Below are 23,771 nucleotides of genomic sequence, written 5' to 3' on the forward strand. Positions count from 1 at the left end.
CATCCAACCGAGTCAGGTGTTGCCTTTAGGGACAGTTTCAAATCATACAGTAGTGGTCCCCAAATGGGATCTGGTTGTCATGCAGCACAATCAGCATTCGTCCAGGTCACCTGGTGAAACAGTCTTGATCCTGATCGGGTGAGGACAGGAGTTGAGGACACCTCGGACATCGCCCAACGTCATGCCTAGCACAGGCGTGCCACCAATCTCTAAAATGATGTCACCCACGGTGGCCCCGCCACCGGGCGCCACCGTCACAAATGGAAATTCGCCATAGTCTGCGCCGCCCCCAATGGCCAGCCCCAGCTCTCCGGAGCTTCCGCCCAGGGGCACGAAGCCCTCCTGCACCTGCACAAAGGGGACGAATGGCGGTTAGTTGATGGATGGCCTTAATAAAGACAACTGTTTAGCGTCAGTATGTTAGCTTGTTGTGGAGTTTACCTTGGAGCGCCAGTGCAGTTTCTTCACCGTGTTTTTAGACATGGCGGCCGAGCTGAAAACAGGAAGTCAGTAAACATATATGTCATGTAATACCATTGAAGTCTTTTCTGCTACTCTTTTCTTTTTGGCTTGTCATTTTGCAACTTTCATTTCTATTTCTCTAACACTAGCTGCCCTCATGTCTTGCCTCACAAATTGTATCAATCTTTTCTTACGTCTTGCTTTCCCGGCAATTCCATCCTCATCACCCCTCAACCAATACTCACGCTTTACCCTCTGGATGTGTCCAACCCCCCAAAAAATCAGTCTGCCCTCACCACTGTCTTATAAACTTTCCCCTCTATCCGAACAGTGATGCTAAAATATTTACCTTTATAAATAAGTCAGGTTTTGCCTTTAAACCTTCTATCAGAAACTTCTCAAGGTTTAGAAACTTTTTTTGGGACTACAGGCTTCTCAAAGGATTAGTATCTCATTAGAGAGAATCCAGTCAGTTTTCAAAAGAAAATATTTTTCAGCCTTGTCTAATAAATATCCGGGTTGGTCCAAGGTGACCCGAGGCTGGGTACCAGTCTGACAACCGGTCTCTATCTTGACTTGGGACTAGAATCCTTTTCTTGGACTAGAGCCCTCTCTCTTTGGTTAAGTGTTCACCTGATTAATATCATACCTAAAGATTAAAGGTGACATGTTTTTGGTTATGTCTTTATCAAATATCTTAAATATATACATTAACTTTGTGCACTTTGTAGGTTGTTGCTTGGGCTTCAGTCCATTTGCTTGAATTAGTTTCGATTAGTTTGTCTATGGTGTGGACACTCAATCTTGCCTTTCATGCATGCTAACACACACACACACACATTGACTGGACTCTTTCAGTCACGCATTTGCTAAGCCGCTAACTCAGCACCCATCCACAGACAAATAACACAAACGCATCCGAGGAGAAGTATCGTTTCCCGTGTGTGTTACCTGTTCAACGTTGCGTTGTACTCAGTTCTTTGTGTCGTCACTTCGTGTTTGTTTATGTGTGTTAACGTGTGTGTGTGTCTTTACAACTGTGGTCGTCACTCGCTCCTCCCTCTTTGATAGGGGTGGTCAAAGGTCGTATTTCAGTGTTTAAGGTGTAATGAAAGGAATGCGTGTGTGTGCGTGTGTTGTATACAGCAAACATTACGTGCTATATTTTTATGATTCTAATTGCTATCAAGAACCATTAAAAACCATACTGTTGAATCGACCGGCCTAACCTACCTACCTACCTACCTACACACACACACAGTGTTCCCCCCACAACTGAACAATGATTGTTCCAAATGTCCTTAAATGTTTTGTGAAATGTCTTGTCTACGCTAGTTAAACTAACCTGTTATCCACCACAGTGGCTAGTTAGGAAGAAGGCTGGCCAACAGCATAAGGCTATTTTTCCACTACGCGTTAATGGTTTACTCATTTCTATGATGTCATTTTCCACAGAATGACGTCACCTTAGCGCCTGAACCGTTAGGAGGAAGATGACTGGGTCATGTCTGTTTTTTTAGGCATCAACCGTCCAATATTCAACAACAACAACAATAATAATGTAAGTGACACGCTGCGTCACAAGTCATCAAGCGCTCACAAAAGAAGCATGCGCGCACGCACACAGCGAATAGTGGTGGCTGCCGTTGACAGACGCGCACACTCACAACCTGCAATAGTGAGCCCGCCCCCTTTGCGCGTGCCCGCCTTGCCTAACAATGTGCTGACAGCGTCATTTTGACCTGCAACTCGCTTGCGCGCTCACGTGCACGACCCCATACACATAACGGGTTGTTTTACATGGGTCAAATCGTTCTCACGCACACGCAAACACAGAGAACCGTGCGCGTTTACCGTCATGCTCGTCCAGCGTGTGGCCGCGTGGCGCTGTAGATTTCCCGGCTTGAAGCCGCTTGATGTCTTGCAAAAGGGTGCTGCAAGGTGCATACGCGCGTGCGTGCCTTTTGGGGAAGGGGGGGCTGGCTTAGGAAGGCGCGCGCCCGACGGTCACTGCAGGTGAGGATGCAAAGCAGCGAGTGAAACGCTCGAGTGTGCGTGTGTTTGCCACACCATCTCTCTCTCTCTCTCTCTCTCTCTCTCTCTCTCTCTCTCTCTCTCTCTCTCTCTCTCTCTCTCTCTCTCTCTCTCTCTCTCTCTCTCTCTCTCTCTCTCTCTCTCTCTCTCTCTCCCTCTCTCCCCCCCCCCCCCCGTGGGCGTGCACAGACAGAAAGCGTGCAGGAGCGTGGAGGGTTGGGAGGGGGTGTGGCAGCAGGAAACTAAGAAAGCATGAAGGGAAAGTAGGAAGTGTGTGCGCGTGTGTGTTCCCCACTAGTAAAGCTCTCACGCCCGCTAATGTAATGGTCACCGATCCGTCCATCGTCAGCCCACCCGCCCCCCCCAAGTCAGTCAGATGCGAAACTTCATTTGATTAAAATGGTGGAGTATCTGAAAGAAATTATTTGGTTGTTTTATTCGCAACGTTAAAACGCAAAAAGATTTTAATTTTAAGATTACCACCACTGTTGTCCTTGAGCAGGTTTGTGTTACCAAAATGGAGAATACACATTTACAAAAACTTATACTGGCAGTATTTGGATCAATACCTTGATTTATTGTAACACATCCAATGTGCGTCACAATTAGTGGACTCAAAAATCATTCTCCTATACTCTGCACACTTGCACACCCACTGTCACTCACTGTCACAATGCACTTTCCCACTCCCTCAGTAATCCTCGATTCAGCAGGATCTAGATAAATTAAAACAATTCACACACACGCACGCGCGCATACTGTACCCCGAAATTGACTCGAGACCAATACATTATATTTTATGTATTAAATCTATTATATAAGTAATGCTTCCGTTACAGCGTGTTTACTGTTGAAACATTTGCAAGGTCCACATCTCGGTCTCCTCACCATCTGTTCACCTCACACATGCATACACACGCACGCAGGCTGCAATTGCTCCTATGTGCGGCAGGAGGAAGCAGAGGACCATTAATTGTGTCAAACCAATCCGTGCATTAGGTTTTAAATTATGTCGTGTGAAAATAAAAGGTACCAATGTCTCCGGGTTGTAGTAAATAATTTCATTTTATTTGTGGAATTACTTAAATATAGAAAATGTGGCTTCCAAATCTGGTTGAACTCACATAGTACTCTAATAATCCCTGGCCTTACTTTTAAAAATAGAAAGAAAATGACACTTATTGACGATTTTATGAAGGTGGTCAGTAATCTCTCTAACATTTTACATTTCATATTCAAGCATTCTTTATTAATGTCTTTATTTGCTTGATATTGTGTACATTTGTGAAATATACTGCATACATTTCGTACAATTCTGCTATTGTGGTCTTGCGACATGAGAAATGACGAACACAAATTGCTTGACATACAGGAAAAGAGGCAAATCTGGGATTATCTGGTTGCCCAAAGCACAATCATACAAACACAGACGCAACCACACACATGCACACACACACAAAACAAAGGAATGTGTAATGAAGGACAAAGGTAATGAGGAGAGGACAGGAGGAGACGTGAGGGTGAGCGTTGGTTCATCCTCAATTTCACCTCAAGTGTGTTCAAATCCTGTCGGCTCCACTGTGACATTCTTAGGCTACATTGAAAAGAGCTTGCTGGCAGCTGTTTATTACAATCACATTGCCGTCATATTTCATGTCAGCTGTGATTGTGTTCAAAAGTCAGGCGTGATTGTGTTTATGTAGATTGGAATTGGTTTATATGTCATGTATGATTATTTTTACAGGTTAGGTGTTCATTGGTGTGATTGTTATGACATGTCAGGTACCACTGAGTCAATGACAGGTGTCATAGTGTTCACGTCAAGTAGTGTTCAAGTCGTGTGTAATTGTGGACATGTGTAATGGGGAGGGGTGGTGGGATTATTAATGCAAGGTACGTCATTGTGTTTACGTGACAAGTGTGATTGTGTTTATGTCAGGTGTGATTGTGTTTACATGTCAGGTATGATCTTTGCTTTTTTGGGGGTCATATTTCTATTCTTGCTGTGCCTTTAATTTATTTGCAGCTCTCCTCCCCTTTAACACACTGAGCCCTTTTCCTATTTAATCCCCAATTGGGGCGGGGGGAGGAGAGAAGAGGAAGAGAGAGAGGGAGGGAGGGATGGAGAGAAATGAGCAAGAGAGGAGGAGGAGAGATGAAGAGATTCAGATTAGTGAAGCCAAGCTGAATTTCTCTTCTGCCAGCTACTCGTTCTCGTCACATCACTCGGCTTCGTAACAGAAAATAAAGAAATAAAAAACCCGAGAATATCAGATGAAATCGTGAGTGACGAGCAACTGGGGCATCTCGACCAAGCGGACCGGTCCAGTATGCAAAGTTTTGTTTGTTTGTTTGTTTTGTGAGGAGCCATGAAGGGACCAACATGAATGCCTGAAGTGGACCACCAGAAGACATGCAGCACAACCACAAAAGTAAGTTTATCCGTCCGTCCATTCAACCGATCGACTGTCCGACCGACCGCCCGTCTGTCCATCCGTCCATACATCCATATTTTTCTGCTGGTAACATCTGGCATAGTTCGCTGTCAGAAGGTGTTTCAATTCCCAACTCCAACAGAACTTCAACAAAGGAAATAGAGTGGACCATGTTTTGTGCCTCCAATGGTGAGGCAGTTGACTGGAGCTGTGTCCTGCAACAGTGTGTCATCACACTAGCATCAGGGAGTCAGGGACAATGACTCTGGATTTTCAGACATAGTTGGTGGTCTTCCTTTCAAAAAGGATGACAGGGGAGGTGCGCCTGCCTTCCTGTTTGCATTTTCTCCCCATGCCTGCTTGGGTTTCCTTTGGGTACACTGTTCTCCTCCCACATTCCAAAAACCTGCATGGCCGGCCGATTGGCCGCTCCAAATTGCTCGTGGGTGTGAGCGTGAATAATTGTGTGTGCCTTGTGATTGGCTGGCAACCAGTTCAGGGTGTCCCCCGCCTAGTGCCCAAAGACTGCTGGGATAGGCTCCAGCGGGCCCGCAAACCTAATGAGGATAAATGAATGAATGTAACGTCAGTATTCATTTTAGCTGCAACATTACCAGCATTACTAACACCAGCATTACGGTCCAGTAATCCAGCCATTTTATTTGTTTACACTGCACTTTTTCGAAGATGACCAAGCTCATGATGTCAATGCTAATGTCAGCATCCTGCTCGCTTACGTCGTCTTACTTGCCAATGTCATTTATGTCCTTGATATCCCCACATGAACATTGACCTCCACATACCTCAGTGAATATGCTTTAATCCTTCCATCCTGCAAGGATCAGACTTCCTGCTAGCGGAATTAAGATGGCGTCCGCCAGCGTCCTGATAGCGTTGTCATGGAAATGAGCGCTAAATCGTCAGTTGCCATGGCGGTGAAGTTAATCCCTCCATCCTTTTGTTCCAGTGCCTTGTATTTGACTCAATTTACTGAAATCCTGTGAGCATAGTGGTAATGGTTGGCCATGTCATGTCAGTCCGCTACATTAATTGACATGTATTCCAGTGGCTTGGTGGTGAAATGCTGCATCTACAAGTGGTAATGGAATGGAGCGCTTGCTTTATGTGTGGGGAAGATACGGTTCAATTAGTTTGTCAATTGTGCAAGGTAAGCAGAGCTGCATTTTGCTTTCTTATAATATCAGCCGCTTCTTTGATTGGCAAGGCCAGTCCAGGATGTTACCCACCTCTCACTCCAAGTCAGCTAGGATAGGCTCCATCTCACCCACGACCCTAGTGAGAACAAGCGCAGTAGACAATGGATGGCAGAGACACATTATGCCTTTGTGAAGAAAATGAAAAGTGCAATGATGTTGACTAAATGACCTAATGACCTTCCCAGCTGGACCAGGCCGGAGGGCATACACATACTCACACAGACACACGCGCACACACACGCACACACACGCAGAGAACAGAACAGCAGGAAGTAGCAGAAAAGCAGGAAGTTAACAAGGCGTATGAGGATTGTGTGCGAGTGATGCTCAGCTACACAGACACATACACACACTCATACACAAACACACACACACATACGCAAATGCACAGTTGGTGTTCCGACAGCACAACCCCATCCCGCTGAAGTGGGCCTCGACTCAGCTGAAGGACTTCCTCCAAAAGTCTTACAGCCATTGAGGTCACACGAGTACACACACTCACACACTTGTACATGCATGCATGCATGCATGCACGCTCGCTACTGTCAGGATGATCTTGGTTGTCTCGGGATAATTCTGGCATAATTAGGCGGATTCTCATGGGGCAATGCAGGGACTCTGTGTGTTTCCGTGTGTGTGTGGTGGGGGCGTGTATCAGTGTGTACAGCTCGACTAGCTACACACACACACGCACACACACACACACAAATGCATACACAACACACACACGCACACTCACACAACAAAACAACGTGAGCAACAGTCATGTGACCTGCACTGTCCTAACCTCATCTCCTCAGCAGCCCGAGGACAAAATAATCATGTTAAGTTAGTGCAGCAGAAGTAACAGCGCCCCCTGCAGGCTCGCTTCACTCTTTACCCACTCATTTGTTTGCTTCCTTTCCGTGACTATTATTCACCCATTATTATTCATCCTTCACATGATTATTCATCAATTCAACAGTGGTGGGGAGTAATTAAAGTACAAACACTGCTTTGGTGTACTTAATTGACTTTTCAGATCCGTACTTCTCTTTTCTCTTATTTGCACTTTCTTTGTTTGAAAAGATAGCCTTTATCTGTACTGTACATTTACTTTTTACCTACTTTTTTCAATCACCGTGACAATACGAAAGCTTATGGCCTCAGTTAAGGGAATTGTTGGTTTTAAAACTTAAACAAAATATTAGTCCTATTTTCATCTTCTCAGTGCACTCACTATGTACTAAATTATGAAAAGAGGAAAACCTTTTTGGTTTTGCCAAGTTTTCAAAACAAATACTGCATATGACTGACAGTAATTTTTTTTAGATGATATATATTTTTTATTTTAGTACTAATACTTTGAGATTGTACTCTTTACTTTAGTAAAGCTGTTGAATTAGTACTTCTAGAGTCCTTTTATACAAGTATCTGTACCGGTACTTCAATTTAATTACAGTGCGTACTGAGCTCTGCAATGGAGTCATGCTAGCATGTTAGCGCATGGAGGCGCTTGCAGCAGTTGGTATTAGCACGCCATTTTGTCCAACAGTGTCAGTGAAATCTGTACGCCATGACCGCCGTGTGTGTGTGTTAAAGACTTATAAGCTTTGTGTCACAGCTGGACACAGCAAGGCATTGTGGGAAACAGGAAATCTAGGAAAATGACAATGCGAAGGTCGAGCGAGACGGCAATAATCTCACTGAGATGCTCACATTGTACGTGTATGTTCGTGTGTATGTATGTGTGTGTCCATGGTCCTCAGGTAATACTAGCAAACGCATCACGGCCCATATCGCACACATACACGCACATACACAGATCTAGGTCACAGCTGTTCACTACAATGTTAGTGTGTTTACATCACCTTCATCTTCTCTATCATCATCATCATCATTCTTTTCAAATTTTCTGTCTGCTTATCTTCATTCTGGTCATGGGTGACCTGAAGCCTATGCCACCTGATTTATGGAAAGAGGCTCGGTACATCCTGGACTGGCCCCCAGCTAATTGTAGGGTCACATTCGCACGAATAGAAAACTGAGAAACTTCAATGAACTCAACATGCATGTTCTTGGAATGTGGGAGGAAGCTGGGATAGCTGGAGAAGACTCACATGAGCGCAGGGAGAAAGAACATGCAAAACAAACTGGAAGAGAGCCATGACCAAACCTCAGAACTGTGAAGCAGATGCGCTACCTAACCACCAGGGTCATCATTTCAGAAGGGCAGATCGGAAAAACGTATTAAAACATGTTCAAACGGAATTGAGGGAAAACCGGTGAAAGGATGGGGAGAACATGTCCTCTTATTTCAAGCGGCCTCATAACTGAGGGAAGTGCTACTGTGCTACCTCATGCTGATGAAGAAGATGATGGTGAAATTAGATTTTTTTTTTTCTAATAACATTCTTAAATCCTCATGTCCATTTTCAGGCGCAGCACGTAACGGCTACGCCAACGCTGTGGATGGTGAAGATGGTGGCGGCGAGGGTGAGGAAGGTGGGGAGGAGGACGGAGGAGAAGGAGGAGGCGGAGGTGGGGGAGAGGAGAGAGACGGCGGGGACTGGGACGAGGAGCTGGAAGGGGACGACCAGGGAGTGAGAATGACTCGGACAGATACCCTCCACTCGACCACCAGTTCCACCGGAACGCAACGTAGGAGAGGACAACATGCAAAGAAACAGGTGAGCCAACATGTTAAGAAAGTTTTGCCAAATCTGACCCACAGTGTAATTATATTTGGCCCGCGAGGACAAATTGTGCATCAACTTTGTGTCAATACTACAATTGCAGATTGTCTTCACATTTAAAAAATAGAGATGTTGGTAGTTTCTTTTTATTACCATTCATTTAAAAAAAAAAATTGAACAGTTTTAATGGACTCTGAGTTTAAAACTAACGACAATACTGAGAAACCACATGGTTGTAAGGTGATGATGTCACTTTTTGTCCAGGTCCAGGGAACCAATCAGGTCCAGCGAGCTCCCCGAGCGCTGTACTGCCTGAAGCTCAACAACCCAATCAGACGTGCTGCGCTGTCTATTGTTGAGTGGAAGTATCCTTTTCTATTTTAGTTAGCTAATTCTTATCATGCTAATGACATTACTTACTGGTACCACTGTTCAACCGGGGTTAGGGATAGAGCTAGGGTTGGGGTCAGGGCTAGGTTTAGACTTACGGTTGGGGCTGGGGCTAGGGTTAGAGCTAGGGTTAGGGTTGGGGCTAGGGTTGGGGGTTAGGGTTAAAGACCTTGTTTTTTTGTTTTTGTTTTTTTATAAATTGTGAACATTTGTCCCTGGTTCAGCTTCCTTAGTGTCCCACAGGCCTTTTGACATCTTCATTCTGTTAGCCATCTTTGCTAATTGTGTGGCACTGGGTGTGTCCAAACCGTTTCCTGAGGATGACTCCAACTCCACCAACCATGACCTGGTGAGCTGATGTATAGTACCACTATCTCCCTGCATGAAGTTAATCTGTAAAATTCTAAAATGCTTGGAAGATAAAACACTTAGATACAAAGTGAGGACATTTCAACACCTTGAGGACAATCAACATCATCGGTACGTGTGTTTTTTTTCTAGGAACAAGTGGAGTATGTCTTCCTCATCATCTTCACAGTGGAAACCTTCCTGAAGATCTTGGCTTACGGTTTGGTCATGCACCCAAGTTCTTACATCCGCAATGGCTGGAATCTTCTGGACTTTGTTATTGTCATCGTCGGGTAAGTTAAGCCTAGCTTTATCACATTATTATGATATAGTTTATTAGTTACGATATAGCTAGATATAGTTTATGATGAAGTTTAAAGAGTACTTTTTATGTTGTTAATTATGCAGAGAGACGTTGTATCTTGTTTATGTATTCAATTAACATAATATCTTAACTGTTAGGTGAATGAATACTAGTAGTTGCACTCCAGCAGTTATTCTTGTGTTAACATGTCACGTTATTGTTTAGCTGTCACATTATTGTTAATGCTATGTACTTTTTGCATTATTTGACTTATCTAGTTTATTTGTTGGTGTTGTTACATTGTTGTTACATTAGTTTTATTAGTTTATTATTATTCATAAATTATAATCTTAGGTAGCGGGTGAGTGGATTGAGTGTCAGCGGTTGCAGTGCAGCGGCGCGGCGCTAAAGTCTTTGAGAGTCGAGGCAAACGTGAGCTGACGTCCTCGTTTGTCGGGCGTCCCGAGTGGGCGCCTTGGGCGCTGCCACATTTGGTGTGATTCAGCGCCGTTGTTGAGAGCGTGTGTAACGCTTGGCTCGTCACGGCGAGCCGGCGGAGCCTCTCGCTGGTGCTCGCAACGTTTGGCCACCGTTGCCCTCGCTGAACGTCCTCGGGGTCGTGATGAAGGCTGTCGTCATGGTGGCCGGAGGCCAAAAGCCCTCCGTCGACTCATTTATAGTTAGGTTGCCCCGCTTTCTGTCGATGACTCCTCAGCCAATCTCTGCGCTCCTCCTGCCTAAAGACCGCCATTGTGCTGCATTTGCGTCTTCTTTAGGATAACAAGTCTATTTGATGACTTTCCACGTTGTTTCGGCCACAGTTTAAAACTAGGTTACAAGACAAGAGCAACTCAGAAAGCAGTTCCATTTGAAATGACAGTGGATTTTTCCACAATTGTTAATTGGATAATTGTTGTTACTTGATTGATCCACATTTTGATGATATTGAAACTTCACACTTTTAATTTGTTACTTGTCACTTTAGCATTGTGTTTATGATCAAATTGTTACATTGTTGTTTTATTGGTATATATCAAACGGATTTTCTATCGTGCCCATGTGTTAAGCTGTCACAATCATTTAGAATGAGTTGGACTTGTCCTCAGCTTGTTAAATATGAGCTTCAGGGTCCACTTCAGTTCTGTCCAGGTTAATTGAATGTGATCTATCCAAGTCCAAATGTAGCGTGGACCATCTTTCACGCCACTGGAATCTTGTTTCCACACAGTTGCGGGTCTGTTTGTTGTGGTCTAATGATGTCACTTCCTATCCCCGCAACAGGTTGTTCAGTGTCGTCTTGGAGACCATGACCCACAAGTCAGGGGAGCAGGCGAGTACGCACCACATGCCAGGCAAACCTGGAGGTCTGGATGTCAAAGCGCTGCGCGCCTTTCGGGTCTTGCGGCCCCTCAGGCTGGTTTCCGGTGTTCCGAGTAAGTGTGCAACGCTGGGGCTTGTGTCGGCAATATCCTTTGACCGCCGCTGATGCGCGCGTGTGACAGGTCTGCAGATTGTGCTGAACTCTATCATGAAGGCGATGGTTCCGCTGCTCCACATCGCTCTGCTGGTCCTTTTCGTCATCATCATCTATGCCATCATCGGCCTGGAGCTCTTCATCGGACGCATGCACAGAACTTGCTACTACATAGAAAGTGGTGTGCAGCACTTATATTTTAATCCTAATGTTCATTAAAAATGATTCATGACAGAAATGACCCCCTCCTGAGGACCGCTGCACGTAATGTCTTACTGTCCCCGCAGACACCTACGTGGAAGACGACCCTGTGCCGTGCGCCTTCGCGGGTCACGGCCGGCAGTGCGCGGTGAACGGCACTGAGTGCCGCGGCCGTTGGGACGGGCCCAATGGCGGCATCACCAATTTCGACAACTTCTTCTTCGCCATGTTGACGGTGTTCCAGTGCATCACCATGGAGGGCTGGACCGACGTCCTCTACTGGGTCAGACCCAATCAACCAATACGCTCTACGAGGGGCCATCAGGGGCAGAAGTCAAGATTACCTCTCATGACCACACTGCTCATGTGCGCAGATGAACGACGCTATCGGTTTTGAGCTCCCGTGGGTCTATTTTGTCAGTCTGGTCATCTTTGGTTCCTTCTTCGTTCTCAACCTGGTTCTTGGTGTCCTCAGTGGGTCAGTAAACTTCTGAAAGAGCTCAAACTTAATACATCCCTCTTAGACTATTATGAGTAAGAGCCTTTTACCTGCCAATGTCATGCGTGGTCTGCAGCGAGTATTGTCAAACCTTGAGTATTGTGGTGTCCACATCGCAGAGAGTTCAGCAAAGAGAGGGAGAAGGCGAAGGCTCGTGGCGATTTCCAGAAGCTCCGCGAGAAACAGCAGATGGAGGAGGACCTGTGTGGATACATGGATTGGATCACTCAGGCTGAGGACATGGACGACCTGGATGAAGATGGAAACTCACGTGAGTGTGTGTTTGTGTGTGTGTGTTTGCATATGAGGTGATAATACGTGTATTGTAGGTCCATCTCTGGGTGATTTGTCAGACAAGAAGAAAGGGAAGTTTGGATGGTTCAGTCACTCTAATGAAACACACGGTGAGACACAAACAATGGTCAATCAAGCATTTGTATCAGCAAATTTACTGAACTTGACAACTGATGTCAACAGTCACATGAGTCTGTCTTGTCTTCCACTCAGCAAGTCTTCCCGCTAGCGAAACAGGTTCTGAGAACACGGAAAACATTGATGAAGAACATACTGACTGCTGCCAGGTCTGCAGGTAACCAACATAATCAAAGCACACAGGAGCTAGTCGGCCGCTTAGCTTAGCAGTTACCTTTGTTTTGTTTTGTTTCAGTGCTCGAATGATGAAGATCGGCTGCTGGTGAGTTAAAAAAGGACAAGAAGTGTTTATGATAGAGTATAGGCAGACTGACAGGAAGTGACCTCACAGTGATGTATTGTGGATCCAGTCGGACGTTGCGACGCTGGAACCGTGTGTGTCGCAGGAACTGTCGTACCGCCGTCAAATCGGTGACATTCTATTGGGTGGTCCTGGTGCTCGTCTTCCTCAACACTTCGCTCAGCGCCTCAGAGCACTACAACCAACCTGATTGGCTGACGCAGGTGCAGGGTACGGCCGCCGCCCTCGCATCTTGAAATGTTGCGATGGAGTTCATGATGATGAGCCGGCACGCATTTTGCCGTCCTACTCTTTGTGTGTTACCATGTAGTATGTTTTACTTTTTGCCATGTGTGTAACATTGTGGAGGGCAGATATCGCCAACAAGGTACTGCTGTCACTGTTCACGGTGGAGATGCTGCTGAAGATGTACAGCCTGGGCCTGGCGCATTACTTCGTGGCGTTCTTCAACCGCTTTGACTGTTTCGTGGTGTGCGGCGGCATCATGGAAACTATTCTGGTGGAGCTGGGCATCATGCCACCGTTGGGAATCTCTGTGCTGCGTTGTGTCCGCCTGCTGCGTATCTTCAAGGTCACACGGTGAGGAGACGATGCATGATGAAACTTCTTTGCACAGTCGTTTTGGTCCTACTTTTGTACCTCCCGCCACTGCTGAACATGATCTCCTCTGCACAGCCATTGGACAGCTCTGTCCAACCTGGTAGCGTCTCTGCTCAACTCCATGAAGTCCATCGCCTCGCTACTGCTGCTTCTTTTCCTCTTCCTCATCATCTTCGCGCTGCTGGGCATGCAGCTCTTTGGCGGAAAGTTCAATTTCGACGAGACACAGACCAAGCGCAGCACCTTCGACGCCTTCCCGCAGGCGCTGCTCACCTGCTTTCAGGTAAGCAATCACTTTCGCCACATTGTTGTGTGTGTAACCGACTCAAGATAATCTGACGGCTACAGATCCTGACCGGCGAGGACTGGAACGTGGTGATGTACGACGGAATCATGGCGTACGGCGGCCCCGTCTTTCCTGGGATGATTGTCTGCATCTACTTTGTTATTCTCTTCATTTGCGGAAACTGTATCCTTTGCCATGTCTGTGTTCAATCAAAATGGACAATAACCCTGAGGAACTCCACAGTACCATTAGAAAAAGAGCATTGATCTCCAGGGTTTTTGTATTTTTATTTCATTCTACTCAATAAAATGTTAAAAGAATAATAAAATGCATGTATATTTTCATAGGAAAGGTATTTCCTCGAGTCAGTGGGGAAATGGTCGGAACTGGACTTCATTTGCTTAAATAAGAGCCAGAAAAAAAAACTGTAATGTTCTTAACACGCCTCAGACATCCTGCTCAACGTCTTCTTGGCCATCGCTGTGGACAATTTGGCCGGAGGCGATGGAGACGACAAGGCAAAAGAGTAAGTGGCGGCGGGAGTGATCAGCTGCAAGTGAGGCTGACGCTCTGTTGCTTGTCCTCATGTAGGAAGAAGACGGAGGAAGCCGAGGAAGAGGTGGAGGAGAAGGAAGTGAAGGTGCTGATGATAATAATGACTGATTTCATGTGGCTCCTTTAGTCACTTTAACCTCGTGCCCACAGGTGGACATTGATGAAGACACCGAGTACGAGGAAGAGGAGGAGATTCCGGAAGGCGAAGATGGTGAGATGATGTGCGACCATGTGTGACCATGTGCATCTGATCATGTGCATGACCATGTATGTGTTGCCATATGCAAATGAGTACAAAGAAGAGCATCCAGGAGGAAAAGCTGGTGATATGATGTCATACAATATGCTGAGGTGATGATATCATCTGATTCTCATGACATTATGAAGAAACTCTTGTTTTGTTTGTGGCCTCCCATTAGACGGCGGTGTGCAGCTCAAAATTGCTGACCTGGCCCCACCCAAGGAAAAGATTCTTCCCATCCCAGACGGCAGTGCGTTCTTCTGCCTCAGCAAGACCAACCCGTGAGTTTGGCTTCCTGCTCGCCACATGTTGGCTTTGATGACGTGCCGAGATGAGCGCATGTTTTCTCTATGTGTATCTCCAGCATCCGAGTGGCGTGCCACACTCTAATCCACCATCACATCTTCACCAACCTCATCCTGGTCTTCATCATCCTCAGCTCATGCTCACTGGCCGCCGAGGACCCCATCAGAGCGCACTCCTTCCGCAACAACGTAAGTACGGCCAAACACGAGTGTATTGTGGGATTCAAAGAAGTCAACAGAGATGGCGATCAGCGGCAGGAGCCGTGGAGATCTCCACGGCAGAGGATTGAGCGGATTATTTCAGAAGTGGGTCAGGGGCTGACAGAAACATCACCAGTCTAAACGTGCACGCACACGGCGAGCAGCAGCAGCAGCAGCTGCGGTCACGCAACGAGCTCGCCAATTGCACAGATGTTAGCTTTGTGTGCGCGCGTGTGTGCTTGCTCTTAAGGCTGGTTCATATGCAGAGTCGACCTCGCAAACTACGTTCCACTCAAGTCAAACACATTACTTCCCCCCCAGGAGTTTACTGCGGATAATTAGACAGCTCAGAGTGCTCATGTGACTTACGACTGGAGCACATCTGTGCACTCCAGAATATCTTCTCTATCACCCCATTGTCAAATAACAAACAGCATCAATTAAGGACTTATCATCAGCTCGTTCACACAGTCAAATTTTCTTGACTATCTCCAGCAACATATCGTAGCAGCTTCAGACTCTCACCCACTTTTTTCCCGTAACCCACTTTCTCTTCCATTCAATCACAGAGCATATATATAGACATTCATTTACACTCCATAGACAATTTAGAGTCTTCAATTAACCGAACGTGCATGTTTTTAGAATGTGGAGCAGGGAAAGCCACAATACTCAGAGGAAACCATCCATCCATCCATCCATCCATCCATCCATCCATCCATCCACCCATCCACCCATCCACCCATCCACCCATCCACCCATCCATCCACCCATCCACCCATCCATCCACCCATCCATCCATCCATCCATCCATCCATCCATCCATCCATCCATCCATCCATCCATCCATCCATCCATCCATCCATCCATCCATCCATCCATCCATCCATCCATCCATCCATCCATCCATCCATCCAGCCACCCAAATTCATCCATCCATAAGTGATCAATTTCAAATTTGAAATTGTATTTTTTACCTAATTTAAGAATGAGCACGACATGTTTGTTTAGGTTCTGGGTTATGCCGACTACGCCTTCACCTCCATCTTCACAGTGGAAATCTTGTTCAAGGTAAAGAGAGCGTGATAACGCACACAGGTTTGTTTGTACCGCATGCTCACTTCCTGTCTTTGCGCCAGATGACAGTCCACGGAGCGTTCCTGCACCAGGGCTCCTTCTGCAGGAACTGGTTCAACTTGCTGGATCTCCTCGTCGTCAGCGTATCACTTGTCTCCTTCTTTTTGCAGTCAGTATTTACTCTCTTTTGTCGATGAGCTGCACAGTGAACCTTTGCTGATTCGTAAATCGCCATTTGCGTGAATTTTTACGGAATTGTTATTTGCTGAAAACTCTAGTTGTGTATTTTTAATCTCTTTCTGTCATAGCCTAAAATGGCACTTGACTGGGGAGTTAGGGGAGTTTTAGCAAATGATGTAGGATAGGTTCCCCCACAAAAATGATTACATAAGAGAATGCTAAACATGTCGGATGTTTAATAAATACGTGTCTACTGAATGTATTGAAAAAATATGCTAGGCTAACATTAGGAGTTAAGCGAGTCAGCCTGTTTGTGTTCGTACGTGCAGTTCCAGTGCAATCTCAGTGGTCAAGATCCTGAGGGTCCTCCGTGTGCTCAGACCTCTGAGGGCCATCAACAGAGCCAAAGGCCTCAAGGTAAGCAAACTGGGATATGGGTCAAGATGGCTGCCATGCATTCTGCAGATATTCCGTGTGATGAGGCTTTATGTATATACGTGTGTGTGTTTGTGTGTGTATCACAGCACGTGGTCCAGTGTGTTTTTGTGGCTATCAAGACCATCGGAAATATCATGATCGTCACAACGTTGCTCCAGTTCATGTTTGCATGTATCGGAGTACAACTGTTCAAGGTGAGGGAAACCTTGGCACAAATAACACCACTCTTAAGTGCATTCCAACTGTAAACTCCTGTGACACTAACCCTCAACTGTCTGTACAGTATATTTATATGTGTGTAAGTGGTCAAAAATCGTGTTGTTGTGTCATCAGGGTAAATTCTATCGTTGTACCGATGAGGCCAAGCACACTCCTGAACAGTGCAAGTATGTCAAATGTTCACGTCTTTTTTTAAACCACAATGACATCATGTTTACCTGTATAGTATGTGTGTGTGTGCGTATGTGTGCACGCAGAGGGACGTTTGTGGTGTACAAAGATGGAGATGTAAACCATCCAATGGTGCGAGAACGAATTTGGCACAACAGTGACTTCAATTTTGATAATGTGCTCATGGGAATGATGGCACTCTTCACTGTGTCCACGTTTGAGGGCTGGCCTGCGTAAGTAGTTTCTCATTATGAGTGTATCTGTGTGTGTGTGTGTGTGTGTGCACGCGCTTTTGCATTGTGTGTGCTTTTAAATATGTATGTTAGGGTTTGCGTGTCCTTGTGAGTGTGTTTAGCATACATGTGATTGAGGTTGTGGGCAGGTGTTTATGCTTGTGAGTGTTGGTAGGTGTGTGTTATTGTTATTGCGTGTGTGATAGTCTTGTGTGCGTTAATATTTATGTTAGTGTGTGTGCTAGCGTGTGTGCAGTAGCTTTTTGATGACTCATTGAGGCTCCTCCACCCCTCCCCAGTCTGCTATACAAAGCCATCGACGCCAACGAGGAGAACTCGGGTCCCATCTACAACTACCGTGTGGAAATTTCCATCTTCTTTATCGTCTACATCATCATCATCGCCTTCTTCATGATGAACATCTTCGTGGGTTTTGTTATCATCACATTCAGGGAGCAGGGCGAGCAGGAGTACAAAAACTGTGAACTGGACAAGAACCAGGTGACCCAAAACCGCTGCCCCCATCCAGCGCCCACAAAAGGCTTACACACTTGTGTGCACGTGTGCTCGAGTCCTCCGTTGAAGTTGTATCTCGTCCCACAGCGCCAATGCGTCGAGTACGCTCTGAAGGCTCAGCCCCTTAAGCTCTACATCCCCAAGAACCCAGTCCAGTACAAGTTCTGGTCCATCATCAACTCCACGGTCTTCGAGTACGTCATGTTTGTGCTCATCCTGCTCAACACCGTCACGCTCGCCGTCCAGGTAAACACCTGTGGGTGGAACTGAGGGGCGGTGGGACTGAAGCGGGTGGCCCAAACAAACAGGCCTGGGTGAAGATAAGGCAAAACGGGACTGACCAGGTAAGATGAGGAAAGATGGGACAGCCCAGGTTAACTAAGGCTGGAGTCCAGTTGAGGTAGACTGAGGGAAGGTGGGACCATCCATAGGTGGGATTGTGTCTGACTATTTTGTTTGTTGTGTTTAGCACTACGAGCAGTCCAAGACCTTCAGCCACATCATGGACATCCTCAACATGGTCTTCACTGGACTCTTCACCGTTGAAATGCTGCTCAAACTACTAGCCCTCAGACTTAGGGTAAGATGTCTTTTTCATGGGATGTGTTTCCATAGCAACAGCACTCACCTGTGTCTATTTGTTTGCGTGTGTGCACGTGCAGCATTACTTTGTGGATGCATGGAATTCCTTCGACGCTCTCATCGTGGTTGGCAGCGTGGTGGACATTGTGGTGACAGAGTTCAGCGTACGTAAACAACCAGCAAAAACAAGTATGTGTGTGTTTGTACGGCTAATGGACTGTCACTCACCGGTGTGTGTGTTCTTGTGCTTGTATCAGAGCGGAGAGGACAGCTCTCGAGTGTCTATCACGTTCTTCCGCCTTTTCCGAGTGATGCGATTGGTCAAGCTGTTAAGCAAAGGGGAGGGCATCCGCACCTTGCTGTGGACCTTCATCAAGTCGTTGCAGGTCTGGTTGTTATTACAAGTGCATTACTGTATCATTACACAGTAGCTACGTAGTACGTTTTAACACAATTAAATGATTACATAATTTTTTTACTATATTACATCTTTCAATACGATCTTGTAACCAATCACCACTACTTGGTCAAACGGGTTATTGCACCAATAGAAGGTGCTTTTTGAACACGTCCATTGAAGTTGTTTTTACTACTCTCATGTCTTCTCAGGCGCTGCCGTATGTTGCCTTGCTCATTGCCATGATTTTCTTCATTTACGCCGTCATCGGCATGCAGGTGAGAGTGAGAGAAATAAAATGACAAAAGTGATACACTCATGGGCAATGGTTTACTGTATAATGTAATCAAGGAGATCAAATATGTCATGTTGTACACCAGACGTTTGGGAAGATTGCCATGCAGGATCACACACACATCAACAGGAACAACAACTTCCAGACTTTTCCGCAGGCTGTCCTCCTCCTCTTCAGGTCGCGTGTTCATCATCATTTCTTATTCAGCATCTTGATTGTACCTTACTATATTATAATGTGTGTGCGTGGGTTTTGATTTGCAGGTGTGCGACGGGCGAGGCATGGCAGGAGATCATGCTGGCCAGTCTTCCTGGGAAACGCTGCGATCCCGAGTCCGACCACGAGCCGGGAGAAGAGTTCACTTGTGGGAGCAACTTTGCCATTGTTTACTTCATCAGCTTCTTCATGCTCTGCGCTTTCCTGGTGCGTACACACACGCACGCACACGCACACACACACACACACATTCTACATGCTAACAATACACTAACCTTAACCCTCAACCCTACCTGACACTAACCCTTAAACCTAACACACTAACCCTAACCACCTAACCCTTAACCCTAACCCTAAACCCATAACCTCCACCCCTAAACATGTACATGTGTGTGTGCATCCACAGATCATCAACTTGTTTGTGGCTGTCATCATGGACAACTTTGACTACCTAACCCGTGATTGGTCTATCCTGGGCCCACATCACCTGGATGAGTTCAAAAGGATCTGGTCAGAATACGATCCGGAGGCCAAGTACGATCATTAAGAGGTGTAAATGTATTCATCGAAATAATAAAGCAAAATTGTAGCTTTTTGTACTCCATATCTGTGGCGATGTCTTTTAGGGGTCGCATTAAACATTTGGACGTTGTGGCTCTACTTCGGAGGATACAACCTCCTCTCGGCTTTGGGAAACTGTGTCCTCACAGAGTCGCCTGTAAGGTAATTAAATCCAACATTCACGTAACTTTCATCTCTTATAAGGTAGAACGTCTAAGGCTGAAGAGAAACCTCACTGTTGATGTTGCTATTTGTTAGCGTCTGGTGGCTATGAACATGCCTCTAAACGCAGATGGCATGGTGACCTTCAACGCCACCCTCTTTGCGCTGGTCCGCACGGCACTAAAGATCAAGACAGAAGGTAAAACCGCAGGAAATCAAGGTAATGGTCACGGCCGCCTGTTGATGAGCTTTGTTTGTGCTGTTGCTAGGCAACCCAGACCAGGAGAACGAGGAGCTGAGGGGGATCATTAAGAAGATCTGGAAGAAAATGAAACCAAAACTCCTGGATGAAGTCATTCCACCGCATGAAGGTAGAATTCGTATCATTAGTGTGTATCACTAGTCAGCGCGCGAGTTATTTTAAGGTTAGCTCTGAAAGTCAGAACGGAAATGCTAACCATGGACCAGCGCCTCAGTTCTCTACCCATCTCTGTCTCTCTGGGGTTTCCTGCTGCAGAAGAAGAAGTGACAGTTGGGAAGTTCTACGCCACCTTCCTGATCCAAGACTACTTCCGCAAATTCCGGAAGAGAAAGGAACGAGGGGGTCTAAGTGTGGAGACTGATGCCACCAACCCTTCAGCTGTACAGGTCTGTCAATCATACGGTCATCAATCAAACATCAGGGGCTTATTGACGTTTGCCTTTGCAGCTGTGTAAAGCGGGTCTGAAGACTCTGCAGGATCTCGGTCCAGAGATGCGTATGGCCCTTGATGAAGACCTGGATGAGGAAGAGGAGGAGGGGGAAGAAGAAGAAGAAGAAGAGGTGGAGGAGACCATGAGGGATGAGGAAGAGGTGGGTCTTCGTCTTTAACCTCACACACATGGACACACTAACTTCCTTCTCACTTCTGCAGATGGACACAGTGGGTCCACATAAAGACCGACGAGGATCCGGAAGAGTCATAGGTGACAGCGGCGTGGTAAACGGCGGTTTGATCCATCGGGTCGGTTCTCTCGGCAAGATGTCTAACGGCGGCGATTACGACACCCGCATCTCACGGCGAGACAATCTGAGGTCATCTGTCAACCATCACCAACGCCGACCCTCAGTCAGGAATGGCCTTCTAGACCACACTCACAAGAGGCCGTCACATTACAAACACGGAAGGTAGGAAACTACGGATAGCTGTCAAAACTACAAATATGGAAGTAAGGCTGTGGCAAAAAACTTGAAGTCATGATAACCTGCAAACATGGGGGTTATGCTAATAAAGTACAAATATAAAGTCAAACAACACAGGTAACTCCTCCAAATATGGAAATGGAACATGCTTTGATTGACAGGAGGGATTTGAGGGAAAAACACTGGAGAAATGGAGACATGGACATGTCTAGAGAGTCACGTTACTACACAAGAGAAGACGACGCAGACAGCATCACATCCACGGAAAGGTACGTGCACGCGCGCACACAAACACACACACACGCAGACACACACACTTTTTCTATGTGTGCGTGTTTCTAGATATTACCCTGATGATCCTATGCACCATGATGGCCACGCCCCCTATAGTCACTATGGTAACAGCTATACCGAGACGAGGAGGACAACACGGAGGCGTCTTCTTCCGGCCACACCCACAGGTGAAATACAACCAGTTACAACATCTGTCTGACAGCATCAAAGGTGGCTGACAGCAAATTTGGCTGCCAGGTCGAAAGCCGTCGTTCAACATTCAGTGTCTGAGACGTCAGGGCAGCAGCGACGACTTGCCCATGCCCGGAACGTACCACCCTAATTCTCCTCCACGCCGTTCCCGCACTCAGGTAGACACACATGTACACTAACACACACTCACACTAGCATACTAACACAAACACACACTAATACACTCGCACACATTTAACACCAGTTCCTTTCTCCTTGTAGACGTACAGCAGTTACGACTGTCCTCCGTTGTCCGGTCGCTCCTCTGTGACGTCCTCCACATCCTGGGCCAATCCGTGTCCTCGTCGCGGTCGCCTCCTGTATGCTCCTCTCATTCTGGTGGAGGAGGAGGGCAGCCCGTCGTGGGGGCGAGCCGGAGGAGGAGAACAAGGAGGAGGAACAGGAGGAGGCTGCCAGGACAAGCTGGCGGGAGTTGGAAGAGGTAAGCCACGTTTGCTCAGCTCAGTGCCAACCAACTGCTAGTCACCAGTCGCTCATCTGCTGTTGCATTTCCACCTGCAGGAGTTAACGTGACGGGAGCGGCGCCAAGTCCCGCCTGGTACGGCAGCCCGGGAGGTGAGCCGAGATGTCCGAAACGAAACGAGTGTCATGTAGCCAATTAGCGTTTGACCTCTTACATTTGTCCCGTAGCCCCGCCTCCTTACAGAGCCTACACCACCCTCAGAGTTCCTTCGCAGCTCGGGGCTCCGTTTGGCGAGAAACGAGGCTCGGCTGACAGCCTGGTGGAGGCGGTGAGACCAAAGGCCATCAGACATGACTAACTGATAAAAGGCCATCAGACATGAATAAGTTGGCATGACTTATTAAATTAATTTGATAAGGAATGCTGTAATCATTTAAGTAAGTTGATCAGGCATGACCAACTAAAAGAAGTAGATTAGACATGATTAATTCGAAGAAGTCAATCAAATATTACTGCTCAGAGGAAGTGGTACAGATATGGCGAATCAAAATAAGTTGGCATGACTGATCAAAAGTCGATCAAACCTGACTAAGCTGTGCAGACATTAGAAGTCAATAGAAGTTGATTACACTTTACTAGTTGCTGCAATGCCAAAGGTTTGATTAATTTTTATCTCGGCAGGTTCTCATCTCTGAAGGTCTTGGCCTTTACGCACGTGATCCTAAATTTGTGGCGTTTGCTAAGCGGGAGATTGCGGATGCATGTCACATGACCGTGGACGAGATGGAATCGGCTGCCAGCGACCTGCTGGGGTCCGCGAGCCACGACTTCCTCAACACCACCAGTGGAGATCCCGCTGCACTCTACAGCGACGAGGAGCCAATCAGGATGAGCCGAGAAGAGGAAGAGCTGGCCGACGAGATGAGCTGTGTGACGTCATTTTGATGGACAGATGTTCACGGCAAATCAGAAACCAGGGAGGTGGGTTGTCGGCAAATTCTCGCAGGAAGTAAAAACTCATTCAAGGAAGTAGCAGAGGAAGGAAGATGGCCACAATGTGCATGTGCATGGCGGCCTAAAGTCGCACATCAGACGCGACCTTGCCAAGTGGGCGGTGCAGACGAACCTCCACGTGTTTACAAACAACAACTGCAGAAGAAAAACTTACAGTTGGGTGCTATCTGTTAGCATTGTCCAGCTAGCTGTGCAGTTCAAATCATTGACTTATTTCTCCTGATTTTGATACTCTGGACATTTTAAATGTCTCCCAACAAACACGACATTCTTGCTATTGTTTAATTTGAACCAGTTTAGCACAAACATTATTGTCTCTTTTGGACATTATGATGCCGTATTAGCCTAGCCTTTACATAAGCTCACTGCTAACTGCAAAGGGACAACCAACCGGATTTCTAGCCGACCTTCACTGTGCGATCAGAAAGAGAGCTGCAACGTTGCATAAGGGACAATGGTTTCAAGTTCAACAATGGCGGCGTGCAAAACGTTACGTTTTAACTAAGGCATGTTTAATTATTCATTTGTGGAGTACATAGCAATAAAAGAAAACTTTGCTACTTTTTCCAAGCGCTCCTCGTTGCTATATCTGAAGCTGTGACGCGTCTGATGGATGTG

The 23,771-nt window shown here is 46.4% G+C and overlaps 2 protein-coding genes across 3 annotated transcripts in view; one reads left to right on the plus strand and one right to left on the minus strand.

Moving 5' to 3' along the window:
• The window catches only part of magixa (MAGI family member, X-linked a), a 16,241-nt gene extending 13,785 nt beyond the window's left edge, over positions 1-2,456 (minus strand). The window contains exons 1-3 of the mRNA XM_061301686.1: positions 2,317-2,456; positions 442-493; positions 111-348 (exon numbers count right to left, since the gene is read on the minus strand). Of these exons, the coding sequence (XP_061157670.1) occupies positions 111-348; positions 442-483 (280 nt within the window). The 5' untranslated portion in view covers positions 484-493; positions 2,317-2,456. The remainder of the gene's footprint in view (positions 1-110; positions 349-441; positions 494-2,316) is intronic.
• On the plus strand, positions 337-23,719 carry cacna1fb (calcium channel, voltage-dependent, L type, alpha 1F subunit). Of its 2 annotated transcripts, XM_061301565.1 has the most exons (51): positions 337-2,023; positions 4,861-4,928; positions 8,567-8,817; positions 9,088-9,188; positions 9,457-9,562; positions 9,715-9,854; positions 11,147-11,298; positions 11,368-11,520; positions 11,627-11,823; positions 11,915-12,018; positions 12,159-12,310; positions 12,369-12,443; positions 12,547-12,628; positions 12,707-12,733; positions 12,822-12,982; positions 13,126-13,351; positions 13,448-13,655; positions 13,721-13,841; positions 14,109-14,184; positions 14,250-14,298; positions 14,364-14,424; positions 14,633-14,735; positions 14,819-14,948; positions 15,972-16,031; positions 16,100-16,206; positions 16,547-16,634; positions 16,742-16,849; positions 16,989-17,041; positions 17,132-17,278; positions 17,578-17,779; positions 17,882-18,040; positions 18,264-18,374; positions 18,457-18,540; positions 18,634-18,762; positions 18,986-19,051; positions 19,154-19,245; positions 19,332-19,491; positions 19,691-19,818; positions 19,911-20,007; positions 20,104-20,206; positions 20,277-20,378; positions 20,525-20,655; positions 20,717-20,860; positions 20,922-21,175; positions 21,352-21,459; positions 21,533-21,651; positions 21,722-21,834; positions 21,938-22,157; positions 22,238-22,291; positions 22,367-22,467; positions 22,821-23,719. In XM_061301565.1, exons 2-51 carry the CDS (start codon positions 4,910-4,912, stop codon positions 23,082-23,084), a joined length of 6,198 nt encoding a protein of 2,065 aa, XP_061157549.1. In that variant the 5' UTR covers positions 337-2,023; positions 4,861-4,909; the 3' UTR covers positions 23,085-23,719. The 2 variants fall into 2 exon arrangements, with proteins under 2 accessions (XP_061157549.1, XP_061157541.1); XM_061301557.1 differs by lacking the exon at positions 337-2,023 and having other exon boundaries at positions 4,652-4,928; positions 18,457-18,762.
• Positions 23,720-23,771: the final 52 nt, after the last annotated feature.

This window comes from Syngnathus typhle, linkage group LG2, assembly GCF_033458585.1.
Source record: "Syngnathus typhle isolate RoL2023-S1 ecotype Sweden linkage group LG2, RoL_Styp_1.0, whole genome shotgun sequence".
In the NCBI taxonomy this organism is placed as follows: Eukaryota; Metazoa; Chordata; class Actinopteri; order Syngnathiformes; family Syngnathidae; genus Syngnathus; species Syngnathus typhle.

What these genes read in the sequence shown, in the direction of transcription:
- cacna1fb (XM_061301557.1), top strand. An exon ending in GCTGGTTTCCGGTGTTCCGA is followed by an intron (nt 11,299 to 11,367) that starts GTAAGTGTGCAA and finishes CGCGTGTGACAG; the next exon opens with GTCTGCAGATTGTGCTGAAC. An exon ending in ACGCCGTCATCGGCATGCAG is followed by an intron (nt 19,052 to 19,153) that starts GTGAGAGTGAGA and finishes GTTGTACACCAG; the next exon opens with ACGTTTGGGAAGATTGCCAT.